This window comes from Antennarius striatus, chromosome 6 (genome assembly GCF_040054535.1).
Source record: "Antennarius striatus isolate MH-2024 chromosome 6, ASM4005453v1, whole genome shotgun sequence".
In the NCBI taxonomy this organism is placed as follows: Eukaryota; Metazoa; Chordata; class Actinopteri; order Lophiiformes; family Antennariidae; genus Antennarius; species Antennarius striatus.
In genome coordinates, this window is record NC_090781.1 from 11,839,270 (window position 1) to 11,858,258 (window position 18,989).

Consider the following 18,989-nt stretch of genomic DNA (forward strand, 5'->3'; position numbering starts at 1 on the left):
ATCTTTAGCTGCAGTTGTAGCACGGACTGTAAGTTAATGGACAAGTCACACGTTTTCCTCAGCTCTCATCCGTGCACCTAGATCTGTTTCTTCCACACAAACGAGACACGAGATCAGAGTCATTTTTTTCTGTGAACTCAATGAAAGCACAAACACACACCCATCCATACCTCAGCGTGTGCGGCTCCACTAGATGCCACACACTAAAAATAAATCACTAGGTTCCATCTAGCAGAAGTTTATTTCATGACAAAGTCCTTCTTTGCATGCAGGTTGTGCTGTAACACCGAGATCCGTCTTGAGTGTGTGTGTGTGTGTGTGTGTGTGTGTGTGTGTGTGTGTGTGTGTGTGTGTGTGTGTGTGTGTGTGTGTGTGTGTGTGTGTGTGTGTGTGTGTGTATGTGTGTGTGTGTGTGTGTGTGGTGGAGAGGGGGCAGAATGCCAAACACACATTCATAACAAGAGACCCATTTGGACTCAGCCACCCTGGTGTGTGTGTCTGTGTGTGTGTGTGGGGGGGGTGAAGATGCATGGGCCGGCTGCAGAACCTCAACATGAAACCATCTTTACCCTAAACACACACCTAGTAATAAAAAAAAGCACCAACTGATTAATAATTTCACAAAAAATTTCTATCTCATGGATGTTACAGCCACAACAACAACAACAACAACAACAACAACAACAACAACAACACATTTTTCCAGAACAATGACAACATCCAGATGAGGACAGCTTCATGTTGTGGGTTCCATCCCTTCTACATGGAGGTGAACCACCACCCCTCCAGCCCAGACGGACTCCTCGCCCCCATGTCCGCCTGAACACACTGCTGTGATCCCGGGGGAGGGAAGGTGAGCAGGACACACCTACACATCCTTTATTTGCTGTCGTCGCTCGGCCGAAGCCCGACAGGCAGTGATCGCCTGTGGAGAGGTGGATCTCTCCTCTGCAGACACACAACCACACGACCTACCTTAGGAATTCTTGCAGACAGGTGTCACAGAACCGATGTCCACAGGTAGACACCTGGACCGGCTCCCGCATCGCCTTGCTGCAGAGCGGACACTGGAAGCGTCTCTTCGGCTTCTCCAGGAACTTGTAATCAAATCCGGGCATGTCTGCTGGTTCTGTGGAGCCCCGTTGTGGGCCTGGAGCTGCAGGTTTACCGGTACAGATGTCCTCTACTGTCCCTCCAGTCGACCCCCGCACACACACCCCCCCCCCGTTCAGCTGCACTGCCGTTTATTATGGAGCCGATGAGGGGTTCATGTCACGTCTCGACTGATCGCGTCCGTCCCTCCTGACCGACGTCGACGAGGTGCTGGCCCCGGTACCGGGAGGCTGACGATCCGATGCGGATGCGTTGTTCCGTCCGTCCGTGAATGTGTGTGTGTGAGTGTGTGTGTGTGTGTGCGGGATTCGCTCTGCGGGCCTCGGTGCGGTCTGTCTTCAGCGGATGACACTCTGATCACAATAAATTAGCCCTCGTCTGTTTAGGTGCACCGAGTCCCGCCTCCTCCTCCACGCAGGAGGAGTCAAGAAGCTGAATCACACCGTTTTCTCTGTGATCTCACCCCACGGATCTCCAGGGGGCTTTGTGTCTGCAGACGGTCCGCCCGGTCACATGTATTACTTGTTTTTATAATTATATGAACTATGTTTTTTGTGTTTTTTTTTAATAAACACATAATGAGCGCAAACAAACCAGTCGCGACTGATGGATTTATGGAAAGAAATAGAAAATTTTACTAACGAGAGAGATAGGAAAGCTTTGTTAATTATAAGTTTTAAGTGTAATATAATTGTAAGAAATGATTAGCAAAACAAAAGCCTAGTCACAGGTGAGAGGCGCCCCCTGGTGGTAGAATACACGCACACGCACACACACCAAATGAAATAATGAGGGTTTATTTCTCGATGTAAAATAATGCATCAACACATGGGAATAAAATCCGTAAAATTTACAATGATGTCGGTAACAAATGTAAATGAATAAAAAAAAAAAAAAAAAAGCGTCCCGTCCTACAGAAACACGGAGCGCATCATCCGTGGATCAGTTTTCACCTGGCGTGTTGCCACCGGATTACATCATCATTACATCATCATACGAGACAACAATGTTAAAGCAGCATGTCCTCAGGAGAGGAGAGAAAACATCCTCACCCAACAGAGGTTATTTAAAAATACGTGACTTTTTAAAACCATTTTATTAGGAGATTGATGACAATATTCATGATTATTTACAGTCCCGGGAAATACATTAGATGGATTATTTACAATAATCATATCAATTCATAACAAGTCTGTGGAAACGATGGATTAAAGTGGGAATTAAGTTGACTGTGCGGACAGGATAAGACAAAATATAACCAGAAACATGTCAGTATTATATTATAGGCTAATTTTTCATCTAAAGATGTTGATGCTTTAAGGTCATAGTTCAATTTAAGTCACATCATGTATTCACAAATATCCAAACCAATAGTTGTTTCAGTACCTCTTGTCCCTTCCTATGCAAATAAGAAGTAAAAAGAAGTAAAACTATATTTTAAAAAAAGTTTTAACACCTCATCTGGATCTAGTCACATGCATTATATGCTGCACTGAATTTTACTGTATTTTAAATATATGAAGTTTGAGCTCATTTTATTGTTACAATAAAAAGCTCTGACATATCAAAGCAGTTAGATAAGATAAAATGTCAACTGGACTTAAATACAATATATACAGCACAAAATGACAACATGACACCCAGCTGTGCATCAACAAATGAATGTGATCTCCTCATTTAGCAGATGTAACATCAGCTGTGCCGACACACTAATGCACCCTTATAATCCCTTGTAATCACATTATTATACGTTCGATGAAGCGTTCCTGCCGACTCAGGACATTTACTTCACACACTTGAAGTAAATCTGAATGCTGTTGCTGTTTGAATGCTGGACGCGAACCTAAGTACTTGTCACACCTCGCCTAAGGTCGGTCTGGGGTCATGTAGATATCATCACTGGGAGGTACATAACTGGCTGGGATCAAAACTATGACATGTTGCATGTTATAGATATGATACAGTAGGTATAATTGATACCTTTCCTAAGTCTTCTTTTGGTTATAGTTTTCTATAACCCTGCTGCTGTTGTTATGCAGGCACCAGATGAGTGATTTACGACATAGGCATTAAGCGCCATGGACGATGTTCAGCCGGATCCTTAAGAAAACATCGTTATCTGGTTTGAACTCAACTGTTGAGGTGCAAATGTATGGAGAGCTAATCCGATAAGGCACAATGTGACCACTGGCTATGTGAGATTTACATGTTCGGTTCATTTCACTGATGAGTCACTAAACCTTCAAAAGGTTTGCACTCTTTTCATTTCTTTGTATTGTATCATTGTCCATCAGTGGCTGAAGGGCAGACCAGTTTGACTTTTACTGGTCTTTATCATGAAAATCGTAACTGAGAAAAGACAATGGTTCACAGCGTGAAAGCAGCATAATGACTTCCTGTAATCCTGCTTCAGAAACAGTGTTACAGCATTCCTTTAGCGAGTTTCTTGTGACATATACCTGCTGCAGAAAACTGGTTCTGTCCTTTTCCTCAGCTTCTCTCCACAATAGTGGAACCATCACATGAAACAAGGATTCATTAGTGGCGGAGAATAAATATAAATAAAGACAGGAAGACTGAGTGAAAGTCTGAGGCCACAGCTGCACTATGAAAGGAAATCTTTCAACTCCAGCACAGACAGGCCTCTGGGATGAGATGCTCAGAGGAAGCTGTTCTCCACCTCACACTGCCGCTGGGCTTCATCATCAATGCTGAGTGGACTTCTAGGACAAAATCATCTCGGGACAGGATCCTCCAGCAAAGCTGGAAAAACAGGACGAAAAGGGTAAGGATGAAATCAGCAGTCAATAAATCAGTTCCTCTATCAACAACAACACAAACTAGAACCAAGGCAGTCACAGACTGCAACACCCAGCGATACCCCTGAATTCTAAGTTTCACCCTGACCTACTTGCGTAGGTCAAAGATCAAAGCTAGTGCTCTATCCTACTGTCATAGATCAAAGCACTAGCTTTGATCTATAGTCTTACACTGGCCTTCTCCCTCGTCTTTCCATCTTATTCAGTTCCTGAGTGTACAAAAGTCGAAATTTGACCTTAACCCTAGTTTTCTCAAGGTCAAGGTCATCATCTCATTCTCATCCCCTTTGCTGCCCGAGTAATGTGCTTTTTGTTCCATCTTTCTATCTGCAACGGTTGCGAAGATATTTGGTGGACCAACTAACGGACAAATGAACGACGAACACACGAACACTGACATTCACAATACATCACCACTTTGAAGCTGGATGTAAAAAAACCGGGAACTCCTTGCTGATAGTTATTTTTAGGTAAATGACAACTTTTGTGGTTCAATCTTTGTAATTGTGAGAATATTTAATGAATTTAAATTACGCGCTGACGATTAGATAAAACAAGGAATGTGAGGATAGATAGATAGATAGATAGATAGATAGATAGATAGATAGATAGATAGATAGATAGATAGATAGATAGATAGATAGATAGAAGTCTGCAAAAAACAGACAAAACATTTATAAGATGAATCAATAATAAAAATAGTTGTTAGACTGCAGCACGTGAATTGATTTACCAAACAATAACGGCAGAATCAGACATCAATATAAGTTTATCCTGTTTGATAATATAGAGCAGGATTTTCACCAATTCCACAGCTGTATGGTTAATCTTGCCTGCAGAGGAAAGGATTAAATCCTGACGGTTCACTACTATCGTTTCTATTTTTCAAACAAAAATACAAATTTTCTTTAGTCTTTAATGAATCACTGTGATTGTGGGATTAAAACTGTCATCTTTATACACACACACACAGAGATACACACACACATATGGCCACTCTGCTGTATGTGACATGACATCAGGTATCATCTGGACTGTTGTAATGAAATGTTGCTGCTTTGGTCTAACTAGTATCACTGAACCTGATTTTTTTTGGAGCATCTGCTCATGTTAGTCCATGTTGGTCTAGATGTGATTTTGCAGGTCAAAGAGATGTGAGTTGTGTCAAGGTGTTAGTCTGGAATCTAAGTCCCAAATATAATATTGGACCAAATAAAAGACTGGCATGAAGATAAATGTTCTGCTCAACCAAAGCTAAAAAGTATATTTTATTGTATTGTATATAAATATGTGAACAGATTACACACACTGTGTACAAGTCTATGAACAGCGCTTTTGTTGTGTCTTTCAGTCTTCCGACTACATTTCTTCCAAACTGTGAAAGGAAAAACAGGCAATCTAGTGTCAGGTTCAGCCTGCCTTTTCTGTGGGGATTAATCCTCTCCAGTTTGATTTCACCTCGTCTCAGCATCTCATAGTGTTTGCTAACAAATAGATAATAAGTGAAATATTACGTTTCACTGCCAGCAGACTGTTGCCATGACAACAAGCCACTGATGTCACCACAAATGGGTGACTCTCATCGAGCTGGACTGCCTTTGGTATCCCAGAATCCTCTTCCTTCCTTCCGAGGCGGCCGCGGGCCCCCTTTCCCCAGGTGTACACCTCCCCATCTGTTGAGAGAAGTAGAGGAAGGAAGGAGGCTGGTCACAGTTTCTTCACAGGACAAACCTCAAAACCAATTTATCCACACACGTCTTTTAGTGACAGCTCTGGCTTTTCCTACGGCGGGAGCAAAACGATCCAATCAGTCAGAAGTCAAGGCTGAACAAAGACGAGCAAACAAAGAAAACCTACAAAACTGACTGCGTCCTCTACTGTTCTCCCCAGGGAGCCGACTGCTGGCACAATGCTCCTCTTTACTACAAGTACACACACACACACACACACGCACACACACGCACTGAACATGTGAAAACTGTGCTTAAGTGACATTCCCCTAATTTTAAATGATAAAAACCTTCATCATTCTTTGTAGCTGAAGATGTCACAGAGGCTCCTGTTCTAAAAACGCATTCAGACACAGAGAAGGCACACAGTCATCACATGCTACATCACATGTAGTCCTTTCTGCGTACCGGATCCAATCGCTAAGGTGAAAGCATCTCCACAGGCAGCCATGGTGATGCCCCGCAGCCCCGGCACCAGGTAGGGAGTCCGGCTGCTACGACGTGAACTACAGCCGATCTGACCGTGTTGGTTGCTTCCAAACGTAAAACACTGACCCCTCTCTGGACAAGGAGAACGTGGACAGGACTACATTCATATTTTTATATGTTAAATTCAACACTTTGGCTTCACTGAGGTTTAACATGCTGGAAGTGTTCTTAGAGAGCAGAACATCTTCACATTTGCTGCTGCCATAATAGAGACCAGTTTTAATTGCACTAAATAAAACAGAGCACTAGAAAAATGGGCTTTGACTGAAAGATATTGTAAATACTTTACCTGTAACAGCAACAGAATGGGCTGTTCCAATGTCGGTGTAAACTATCTTCTCAGTGTTGAGGGGGGCTGATTGGACGTGAGTGTAAAGATTAACTTCTTCCACCTGGTTTAAAGGGTTTGGTTCCTCTCCGGCTGTAATCTTATCCAGCCCTAACTTGTTGAACCTGATCCCAAAAACAGCAACAACAAAAATGGAAATAAAAAAACTGTGTTTATGCTTATATTTATTCTATAAAATGTACATTTATCACAGAGTTCTTGAAAATTCATATTCCTCTTTTATTGTTGCAGGTGTCTGCTTCACTGATTCTGCTCTAGCCTGAAAGAACTGCTGATGTGTCTGCTGTTGCTTCGTTTCACTTCATGTCAAAAACCTCAGACATAGAAGGAATAACCACCAAAATGAAGGTGTTATTCATTTTAAGAGAATATGGCCTCGCAGGTTGTGTGTAATAAAAGTGTATCAGTAGTGTGTGTAACCTTGTAGTACACATATACATGATGAAGTCATGAAGTCTATGGGAGGTAAAATAGAAATGAAATGATTTGTTGATGATGATTAGTCATGCTTACAGAAACTGTAGGTCAGAGGGAAAAATTATAGAACAATTACCGGTTGCTTCCACATGCCATGATGCTGCACTGGGTGCTGATAATCATGGAGCAGTCGACTCCACACACAACCCTCTGGGCCTCAAACTCAACAGGTAAAGTAACCTGCTGGGGTGAGTTGAAGGTATCTTGGGTGCCTAACCCGAGGCGACCTTCAACACATTAGAACGAAGACCCAAAAGTGAAGCTGTGTACTGAGATGCTGCTGTATTATACATATATGTCACCTTTAAATACTTTTATGAATCAGTCACGTACAAAAAAACATTTTAAAAAAAACACAACAATGAATGGATACTAAGAAAGCTTGAGCATGCTTTAAAACACCCAGTTGGTTTATATTACCATTGTCTCCTCTTCCCCAGGCAAACACTTCTCTCTCATTGGTCACAGCGAGTACGTGGGAAGCACCGCATGAAACCTGAACCAGCTCATAGCCGAGGAGTGCCTCAACTATTTTGGGCTGAGCAGCAAAATAGAAGAATAAAAGATATGTCAGCATTGTAGTGAACAAGAGTTTAATCCTAAATCTGTATGGAGGCACTGGCCCCCGTGGACAGTGTTTAATAGTTGTATGTACATTTAAATCATTGATTAAAACTATGAACCGTTGTTGCATGACCAACCAAAAACTACAGAATTCAGAAAATGTCTTTTGTAAGAAAAGTGTTTTTTTCTATAATTTCGATCCATCTATCCATTTTCTTGTAGATGAGACGATTCCAAGAATTTCTTGCACAGCTGTTTTGTTCGCATCACGAGTCACGAGTCTTTAGGAGTCTCTCCCAGCTCATTAAGGGGCTCTACAATTTCATTAACTGGATATTTTTGTCAGAATTATCCTTATATAGTTTAAAGTTTTAATTTCACATCATTGAATGTAAATAAAGGCGATAACTTTTGGGAGTTTTAATGAGTTGTGCGTAAAATATGTCTCACATTTAAACTCTTCAGGGTAAAGAAGGTAAAGTATTTTGTTTATTAGCTGAGAGTTTTTCTAAACAATTCAAAGGTAACACAACTTTAACATGAAACTATTTTCCTTGGAATTATTTTTACCTGTGTTACATCATTGAAGTTACCGTGTCCTAAACAGCCGTTGCTTCCACTTCCAAATGTCATGATGATGCCCCTGTCTGCAAATTCAAATTCAGAAGAAAAACAGCTGTAAGAAAAACCCATCAATCCATACATAAGAGCATTGAAATGCTGTCTTCTTGTGTGACAGCAGAGTCAAGGTAGGAAAGAGATTAATCATAGATATGCTGACCACATAGTCTCTAAATGGCTGTACTGAACGACAAGGGATGGCCCACCAACCTGTCATGCAGGTAGTAAACAGATCCCCACAGGAAACCGACTTGATGGTGACTCCAGACTGACCCTCAAGGAAACGTGAAATGAACTGAGGCTGTATCGGCTCCACGACTCCAGGCAGACTGGCCTCACCGGACCCCACCGATGGAGCCTGTGATCACAAACTGTTATTAGAACTTAGAATGTGAATCTAACTCTTTCCTGTGCAAGAAACTGAAAGATGTTGAAAGAGATCCCTCTGATCAACAGTGAGGGATTTAATTTAAGTGCCAATCACTGAACTGTTTAGCTAGTTGGATATTTAGCTACATACAAAACAGATAAATATGTATCCTGATAAATATTGGATAAAAACACATTCACATCAACATGTTGATCTAAGGCAGCAGGGTACTATAGCTTTCAGTGTATGATGGATCAATCACTACTTAAAAGCTTTATAAACAGGTTACAAATTCAACTCGCTCACACCTCCCATGTAATCAGGCGGCCCGACTTGGTCACCCCCATCCTCTGAGTGCGTCCCAGAGACACCTGCAGCACCTCAGTGTTTAGCATTGGCAGGCGGAGAGGAGCTGAGATTCCACTTCCCCAGGTGTACACTGAGGACAACGGGAGAGAATGCACCTTCCCTGATCCTGAACAAACTGATCCATCTGTTTCTGACCAGGAAAATTCACAATTATCATTACAGTCACAATAAGAACTCTCAACTTTTTGCAATTACAAATTGTTCTGCTGTCAAGTAGCAGTTCTGTGTGTCTGACCTCTGGACCTGTTGGTAGGAACCCTTCCTCCTGGTCTACCTTGTGGACCAGCTTGCACAGTAGACAGTGGTTTCTCAATCCTGAAAGAGGCAGGGTAGGTGATTTTTTTTTCAGACTACAAAGCAAGAAAGAGCAAATAAGAATACGCACTAAAACATAATCTTAAATTATTTTCATTGAAAAGATTGAGTATCATGCATTACCTGCGCATCTTGACATTTCCTATGTCTGTGTAGAGATTAAGCAGGGGCCTAATGCAGATGGGAAGAGCCATTATTTCATTGAGTTGAGGTCGTTTGGACGGATCCAGATTGAGCATGTTGAGGATGAGCTGACGAAGTTCTGTGCTGTACCGGTCCGAAAGTGGGGCAAATGTCCCACTCATGATCTTCAGCACGAGAGCAGGTAAATTCTGAAAGCCAAATAAAAGAGTCGCAAATAATAAAATTGCATTATACATTAAATATGTCAAAGAAATTCTCAATCCCCGTCAAAAGAAGAAGTATTCCACCTTAGAACCCCACTGGACGAACTGTTTGTGCAAACAGACATGGTTTCTGTTTCAAATGCAAACATACTCCATGTGAAAGTAATAATTGAACTCTGTTAAAATCAAACTGCTTTCAAGCATTATATGAAATAACCTGAAGTTTTCAAATTACGTTCTTTGAGAAATTGTAAGAATTTATCAAAGATGGTCTCAATACTGTTGGTCTGTTGAATGGTAGCTTTAATTTTCATTGTAAGCATTATGCATGGCATGTTAAACTTAAACGGGTAGCAAAAACACATATTATTTGAATCACTTCATTCACATGAGTGACAGATAAATGAATATTTTACGTACAGCAGCCTCAAAGGCTCTCTTAAGGCTCGCCAGCTCATAGAGCACACAGCCCAAAGCCCAGATGTCACTCTTCTGGTTATAAGGCTTTCCCTCACACAGCTCAGGGGATATGTAGCATGGGGTCCCAACCACCTGCAGAGGGACAAAAAACGAGCCTTTGATTTGTGCTTTCAATAAGATTAAACATACCAGGAAATATACCAGGAAATGAATCAGTCACAGCTCCAAACCAGAAGGAACTCAACTTACCGTGTAAGCTTTGCTCTTGCTGACAAGGATTTTGGAAATTCCAAAATCTCCAACTTTTACAATCATCTGATGCTTGTCAAGAAGAATATTCTGGGTCTTAAGGTCTCTGTGTAAGATAAGCTTGTTGTGGACGTGGTAGAGAGCGAGTAAAATCTGCACAAAGAAGTGAAGGATGGTGTCCTCATCCAGCAGAGAGTTGCATCGCTTCTGAATATAATCAGCCAAGGTTCCACCTGCATGAAAAGAGCACAGAGAAGAGAAGTGAAACGATTCTGATTATTACAATAAACTGACTGATAATTGATCAGTATACTCAGATATGTGCCCAGTAAGGCAACATCAAAACCTGAGAATTCAATAGGCTTTTAAAACAGAGTTACTTGTTTTATATGCTGCATGTGAATGTAAAAAGAATTACATTCAAAATATTAGTGTAGTGTAGTATTATTGGATTGTTTTTTTAATCCGTTACGAAGAATCAGTATGCAGTTTAGATCAAAAATGATTTAAAAAAGGCTTCAAGGTCAGAACTGAAGCCAGTTGAGTCGTTACAACAGAAAAGAAGATCCTATTAAGTAGTTTTCATGAAAGCAAGGCACATAACACAATATACTTTTATGTAATAATAATAAATATAAATATGCAGAGTTTACCTGTCAAACTTGAATTGAGTTTATTGTAGTTTAGGTAGCAGAAAGCCTTTAGATAACAGTTCAATTCAAGATCACCAAAACAAACTAAACTACTAGAAAGACAACAGGATAATGAAGAAGCTATGGGAGTATAATTAGGAGACACATTTGTGTTTCACTTTCATATATCAAATGTCAATATATCACCGACAGACTGCCACCAGATCTTCTGTTTGGTTTGACATGTGAACAAGACAAGGTGTAGATTCCAACTTCTCCAACAAATGACAAAGGGAACCATGAAACTGAACAAAAAGGTGACTTAATGTAACAAGATATTACTATAATCTTACCTGGTGCATACTCCATGGCTATCATGAGGGCCTTGTCTTCCAGGAAGTTCTCATAGTACTCTATGATATTTGGATGGCTGAGTAGTTTCAGAACTTGACACTCATTCTGAGCCGCCAGGCGCTCATCGCGGGACATCTGCTCCACCGGGATCTCCTTCAGAATGACAAAGGCGCCATCGCTGCGTCGACGGCACAGGTGAACAATCCTGACAGGAGCAGAAAAAGAAGGGATATTAAATGTGTGTTTTTCATTTTAAGTACATTTTCTGTATATGATATTTAGTAGTTGGGACCTGGTTACTGAAAAGTTACTGAATATTTTGAGCGATTTCAGCAAAGAATATATTAATAAAAATTGACAAGTTAATTGAAGAATTGGGGCTGAAAACGAGCTAGTGCTCTTTATTTATCCATTTTTACTTGGTAAAACTTTACTTACTAGCTATGGTAATTTTTTTACTTTTATTTTTACTGAATAAAGACCTACTTGACTTTGATGATGAATGAAACCTGATAATTTCACACATAACCTACCCTAACTCACACCCTGACTCATTTGAACACGTGTGAAAGCCACAAGATTATGTTTTTACAGTATTTTTGTCAACAGAAAAAAAATATTTTTTTTAAATAGTATTGAAAAGTAAATTAAAGTTTTAGATTTTTTGTTTTGTTTGAATGTCATGTCTCATTTGCAGAAATGTATCAGCACCAAATTTTTTTAAAATTAAACTAAAACACTAATTTTAAAAGGTGAGAATAAGGCATCGGTACCAAGGTCATATGAACCAATAGAAACTAAAATACAGCGTTAACACGTGTAGAAGGCTCACAGCCTCATCCTGCTTTCCTTCCGGTGTTCAGAATGACGCACATTTGACGCCTCCGTTAGTTTGGTGGGACAAACTGGGGCCTTTATGGATTTCTACACTTACGATTTCACGCTTCGACAACGTTTTCTTTTCCAAACACACAGTAAAAACAACAAGCGTTTATGTCAAACTACAAAGAATCCAGAGTTTACCCGAAAGCTCCTCTTCCGACAACTTTAATTTTCTCATACTTCTCCATCGCTGCCGCCGATCGTCTCCGTCGTCTCCTGGCAACCCGACCCACAGCTACAGGAAGCAGCGAGGGCAAAAAAGGACGAAGCGCAATACAGTTTTGTGTTGTTCATACAATGTGTGCATTTATCCTCTCAGAGGTCTGATGAACAACTGGTAAAGAATGTTATTTCGACATAGTGCACAAACTATTTTCTGGTTATAGTTTTAGTGACAATGACATTAAGGAGGTTCATTTTATCTGAGTGCTGTCCAGTTTCTGTGTAAAGACAACTATACTGAGAGAAGAGCAAAGATTATATTTCACAGTAGAGACACAAGTACAAGTATTTGTTGATGGTTTGATTGTTGTGATCATGACATGGAACCAGCTAAATGTTATTCAACCATCGCTGGTTAAATCATTTACTTCTACATCAGTGACAAATCCAAAGCATCAAAATCCATCTATCTGTCTGTCTGTCTGTCTGTCTGTCTGTCTGTCTGTCTGTCTGTCTGTCTGTCTGTCTGTCTGTCTGTCTGTCTGTCTGTCTGTCTGTCTGTCTGTCTGTCTGTCTGTCTGTCTGTCTGTCTGTCTGTCTATCTATCTACCTATCTATCTACCTATCTATCTATCTTTATGTATGTGTATATATATGCTGCATATACAGTACATTTTAATTTATCTTTATATATATGCATATATATAATCAAAGTCATAATAAAGGAAATATCTCCTCCAATGATTTATTTTTTCTACAGTACGACCCAAATCCCCAAAATACACACAAAAAATAACAACAGCAGTTTGTTAAAACCAAGACTTAGGTTGTTTCCAGAGAACAAGGGCGACTGGGGTAATCAGAGTAGCAGCTTGAGCATGGCCATCAGTCTGTCTTACAGTCAGACGCCCAGTGATTATAAAGTACCTTCCCCTTGTCTGAGATAGCAGGAAGGAGGCTGCATGAGCACTATTTCTCTGTAACAATGAAGATAATAAATGCTTTGTGCTGCGACAAAGCATTCTCTGTTTTGTGCCGAAGTGCATGCCTCCACTATTATCATCAATCTGAAATAATAGTATTTCACCACAAACAGTGATCTTCTAGTAATTGAACCCTTTCTCTACAATTTACAGATTTTAAAATGAAGATAGGCACAGGGAAGAGGGATGAGACAGTAGTTTCACAAACAGTGGTTTGTTCTTTCTCAGGGGTATAATATCTCCACAGAGCAGCGCCTGAAGGAGCCTCGTGGTACGCTACTCCTCAGACCAGCTTAGTTACATATTTGCCTTGTTGCCTGTCAAGAACAGATCTGCCTGAAGACAAAACAGTCAGTGAATAGGAATGCACTGTTTACGATACTGGTGCTGAGCCATAAGACTCTCGACTCAGGGAACTGGTACTACTTGGATATTTCTTCAGCAATGACAGGGAGTGGTGGGTGACACAAGCTTTCCTCTCTCTCACCTTTGAAAGGACATGTTTATGTCTCATTTAAGGCGTCACGATGGGAGAGAAACCGCTATAAATATAATAATAAACTGAACCATTAATATTCTATGACTATCTTTGCCTTATTTGTTGACCAAATAATGAACTCATAATTAAATTCTTATGACAATCCACTCAATAGATTTGTAATAACTTATGGTAATTTTCTCATTACCATCTCTGGTGTTTAGGCACCATATAAATTAACTGAATTGTTAACATTAGATATTTGGGGAGAAAATAGTCTTTTCTCTTGTTATGTATTAAAGTCATTAACATTTCCTATGCTTATGGGTCATACCAAGTAATCCAAAACATTTATGGATACACAATAGATGTAATAAATGAATCAATCCAATAAAAACATATATTTTAAAAATGCATTTAATAAATTCACCACTAAACCAGGCTGCTGTAACCTCCAATAAATGTGTGCCATTTGACCCCCTGACAATGAAATAGAATCTACTCTTGACCAGGACAGACATATTTTTGCCTATTTATTAATGATGTTCTCCCTGGAAATCAATTAACCCCTTGTGTATTTACTCTTTATTGACTCTTTGAAGTCAGTAGCTCTTCTCAACAAGCCTCAGGGGGAAAAAAAAATCCCCCAAAGATCACTGTGGTTCGCTGCTGAACGAGACGCACAGATTCTTGATCGACACAAATACATAATATTGGGAGACCTTAACATCCACATTGGAAAAAAAACCCCAAAACAACAGCAGCTACCAAAGTATGGTGTCTATGCTTTGGCAATTAGAAATTCTGAGCTGTTTCTTCAGGAATCTGAAGCCGTAAGGAAGTTCAAGTTTGTCAGTCTCTCAGTCTCTCACAATAAAACAAAACAACCATAAGGTAAACAGGGAACATAAAAAATTGTATTAGGTTACGTTTGTCTCTTTAACCACAGGGTGTTTGTGTTACTGATAAGTTTGTGCTGAACAAGATGCCTTATAGAGTTCATGTTTCATGCTTTAGGTCATATAAAGAACCATATAGACACATTAACAATGATGACTGATATCCAGTCCTCTCTCAATTCTGTTTTGCTCATGGCAAAACATGACTTTCAATAAATACATATTTATTTTGCCTAGAGAGTTTCTTACTTGATACTTACCTCCCCGCCCACATTGTTTTTATTGTACTTTCATAATGGACTGGACCAGAGTTTGTTGAAGACGTTTTTTCTTCAGATGATGTTTTGCTGCCATCTGGCTGCTTGTTTTTAAACTGTAGATCATGTCCTGGGACAATTTTTCTTTGGGACAGTAGCCAAAAACCATCAACATTGGTAGTGGTAAACCTGATCAGAAGGAAACTTAACAAACACAACACCAGATGCAGCTTTGCAGTGAACTGGTTTTTCCAAAAGTCATTGCTTGACTGCTGTAGGTACACATAGTCAGTATCACAGAGGAACATCTCTGCTTTCAAATGTGGAACTCCATAAACTCACATGACTGCTTCATGAGTTTTTGATTTTGGTTCTTTAGAAAGATGTTATGAGTGACTATCATCTTATAAACTTTTGATGAATTCCTGTCCTGCCCTAGCAGGAGGAGAGGTGAGAAGAAGGGAAGTCTGGAGAGTAGGGAAGCAGAAGACAGCAGAAGGTACCTGACAGCTGAGGATGTGTTGATATCAATACTGTGCAAGAGATAGAAGGGGAAGTTAAGATGGGAAATTACTATGGTCAGATCAACACCAGATGGCAGAATGTACCTGTAGGTGTCATAAATGCATTAATTAAGTTAAGGAATTAGGGCAAAAAGAAATGCAAAGCCTTGTGCAACAATAAAAGTGTTTACTGATTTAAAGCTTCAATTACTTAACATTAACTCACCTATTTCTGATTTAGGGACAGTATTTTTATTGATCTGTATTTCTTTGTAACACAAGGAACCAATTAATAAATGTGGAACAGATGTGAGAAAGGAACCTATGGGCCTTCACCTTTAAAGGAAAGAAGGAAAACATGAATCCTGGGTGTGTAAGAAAGAAAAGGATAAATGGCATAATTAGAGAAACATATTAGTCAGAAATTTTGGCAAATGTTTGAGCAATATAAGAAAAGTAAGTTCCTTTTGTGTGGGGTTATCTCTCATGCAGACTAGTGGTAATGGCAGATTTTTACTGCTGGCCTCTCTTCCTGGCTGTGAAACAAGGAGGCCAGCTTGGGGGGGGGGGGGGGGGGGTGTGAGAGTCACTTTGTGTTTATGCAGAGTTATGTCCAAAGAAGGAGGGAGTTACTCTTAGACTCCCCATATAACATATCATATATATTGTTGTGCAGCAAACATAAAAGATGGGCATTATTACACTATAATCATGTCTGCACATAAAACAACAGCCTTTAATGCTGATATTGCAAACAATATTTGATTCAGCTGATGTCTGTAGTCCACTATGAACTAAAGGGAAACAATGGTTTGATATTCCATTAAAGAAATGCATATCATCAAGTGAGAACACAATGAATATGATGAGGCTAAATAAAACAATAAGTTAATCATTGTAATAATAAGAGAATTGTAGTAAAGCATACAGAAGAAGAAAATTATATTGAACATAATATTAGTGGTTTTATATTATATTTGATTAAAATCCAAGTTGCAGAATTTAGGATAGGTTGAACAAAGTTACTGTTTACCATGTCAAATAATATTAGATACTATATTTAGAGTGCTGTTAAAAAATAATTTACCTCCTCAGCAGGAAGGTCCTATATGATTGTTTGTAAAAAAAAAATAAAAAAATTCCAGAATGTTAAACAAATGTCTGCTAATCTGGGAGTAAAATAAGCACAATCATCAGCACAAACATGGGAAATTAGGCAACGACTGAGAAATGTGGCTTTGCTGCACCTTTTATTAGTTCATTTTGTGTAACTGCTTACTCTGTGAAGTGGGGGAGGGCGGGTTGCTGGAGCCTATACCAGATGACTTTGGGCAGGAGGCTGGGAGCACCCTGGACAAGTGGCCCGTTCAGCCGGGCCATTCAATTCACGTTAACCATTCATTCATTCATTCATTCATTCATTCATCGTCTACCGCTTGTTCCGCTTACGGTGGGTACTCTAACCATGTGTGTCAGTGACGTGCGGTGAGGTTCATGGCTGGTGAGGCACTGACTTCATCATAATCAGATTTACAAACATATGAACCTACAGTGTTCACCATTTACGGTACTTAGCAACAGTAAGTGGGTTATGTTCAAAGCCTTGTAGCAGAATTATTTACACATACAAACTGTAACACACAAATAAGCACATTTAATTTAAAAAATGTTATGTTGTTAACTACATGTTTATATATATTATGTTTACTTATAAATTAAGTCTATGCTCAGCTCCTTCTGAACAAAAGCATCAAAAAATGTTGAGTTGAGATATGTAATCTTCCATTTTTATAGTAAGGCAAGGTGAACGGAAAAAAACAAATGAATGACTGCACTTGACTTGCTGCATAGAGTTTTCTGTCACATATTTTGCGGCCCAGGAGTCCCACGAAGAATCCCTGGGATCACCAGCGCCCCCTACCATGAGGCAGGAGAACTGCGTGCCTCACTTGGTGCCTTTTCACAGCAGTTTCAGGAGCGCTCAACTCAAGAAAGACGTTACACACATAAGGTTGTTGACAAAAAAAACACTGCACATTATATACATTACCTAAACTGTAGAAATTAAGTTCATATAGCAAACGTGTTATAACATGTTAATAGCAACATGAAGAGCAACATTACGGTCTCACTGTATGGCATGCCAGCACAGCTAGCCGAGCCATTGCGCAATTAATGGTGAGGCTTGACTGGCTGGTGCCTCACCACAGGTTCCGTCTCAGTATTTCAACGGTAAATGTGAAAATTCGGGCAGCACGGTGGCACAGTGGGTAGCGCTGTCGCTGCACAGCAAGACGGTTCCGGGTTCAAATCCCACTCTCTGCAGGGTTTGCACATCCTCCCCGTGTCAGTGTGGCTTCTTTCCGGGTTCTCTGGCTTCCTCCCACCTCCAAAAACATGCGCTTCTGGTTAATTAGCCGGTCCCAAATTACCTGTACAGTAGTGTGTGAATGTGTGCATGCGTGTTTGTCTGTCTGTGTGGCTCCACGGTGCACTGGCATCATGCTCAGACTTTCCCCCGCCTCACACCCTATGCCAGCTGTGATAGGCTCCAGCTTCCCCAGTCCCACTACAAAAGAACAACCGGATAGAAAAGGAAGGAATGAATGAATGAAGGAATGAATGTGAAAATTCAGCGATTTTGAGTAAAATAATCTAAAATTGGTGACGTTAAACGAAAAATAACTTTATAATACAAATACCAGGTCAGGACCACACGTCACTGCTGTGTGTGTGTGTGTGTGTGTGTGTGTGTGTGTGTGTGTGTGTGTGTGTGTGTGTGTGTGTGTGTGTGTGTGTGTGTGTGTGGTGTGTGTTTGTGTGTGTGTGTGTGTGTGTGTGTGTGTGTGTGTAGATAGATAGATAGATAAATAGATAAATAAAATGGAAGTGGAAACCTTGACTAATACAGAAATTAGAGAAGCTACGTTCATAATAATTGTTTCCATGCGCCCAGTCATGATTCTGCTGAAAACGTCATACAGGGTTTATGTCTGTTAAAACATGGACGTGACAAAACGCAGCACAATCCTGAGGAATGAAAAGAACATCTTAAATTATTGAAATTCTTGCAGTAAATGAAGGCCACGGGACTCGTGTGTTTACATATCTCTAACAGATCGTCGCTCCGGGGCGCAGTGGCGTTTACGCACGATCCACCAAAATTACGTCCCGCAGAACGCACGATGGGGTCAACCACATTGACCTGTTCACAAACCTGCTTTTAGTCGGAGCAAACTACAGGTTGCGTAATCGTAGGTTTGATGCGATTTAGTGTTCATGTCACGATGTTCTTATCTATCAAGAACGTTGGTGATTGACTGACAAACATCCGCTCATGCTTTCACCTTTGGTAGCAGTGCGTGTTGCATGGCTGCACTTTGATTATGGACGTGATAACGCCGTTTGATCGCTTGGAATCTGCACCCCTCTCGGTATAAATGTTAATCCGGAAGGTGAAAAAGAAATATAGCTGAGTACTGCTCTAAAAAAAGCTGTAAACTTTGTAGGTCAATAAATGGAACCCAGTTAGTAAAAACCTGTAAAGTAAAATGAGCTGCGGTGTTTTCTGCTTCTAGCTCAGCCTGAGGGTCACCCACGTGGCGCG

General features: G+C 40.3%; 2 protein-coding genes across 3 annotated transcripts in view; both read right to left on the reverse strand.

The window, feature by feature from the left end:
• The window catches only part of traf4a (tnf receptor-associated factor 4a), a 31,006-nt gene extending 29,552 nt beyond the window's left edge, over positions 1-1,454 (reverse strand). The window contains exon 1 of the mRNA XM_068318130.1: positions 976-1,454. Within this exon, the coding sequence (XP_068174231.1) occupies positions 976-1,118 (143 nt within the window). The 5' untranslated portion in view covers positions 1,119-1,454. The remainder of the gene's footprint in view (positions 1-975) is intronic.
• A 440-nt stretch (positions 1,455-1,894) lies between these two features.
• On the reverse strand, positions 1,895-12,318 carry nek8 (NIMA-related kinase 8). Of its 2 annotated transcripts, none has more exons than XM_068317467.1 (15): positions 12,242-12,318; positions 11,218-11,423; positions 10,233-10,465; positions 9,984-10,115; positions 9,340-9,548; positions 9,137-9,216; positions 8,841-9,025; positions 8,373-8,520; positions 8,112-8,188; positions 7,398-7,515; positions 7,054-7,204; positions 6,441-6,604; positions 6,071-6,223; positions 5,447-5,605; positions 1,895-3,876 (listed from the first exon to the last, which is right to left on the reverse strand). In XM_068317467.1, the coding sequence occupies exons 1-15, from the start codon at positions 12,286-12,288 to the stop codon at positions 3,848-3,850; spliced, it is 2,091 nt and encodes a 696-aa protein (XP_068173568.1). In that variant the 5' UTR covers positions 12,289-12,318; the 3' UTR covers positions 1,895-3,847. The 2 variants fall into 2 exon arrangements, with proteins under 2 accessions (XP_068173568.1, XP_068173567.1); XM_068317466.1 differs by having other exon boundaries at positions 8,841-9,031.
• Positions 12,319-18,989: the final 6,671 nt, after the last annotated feature.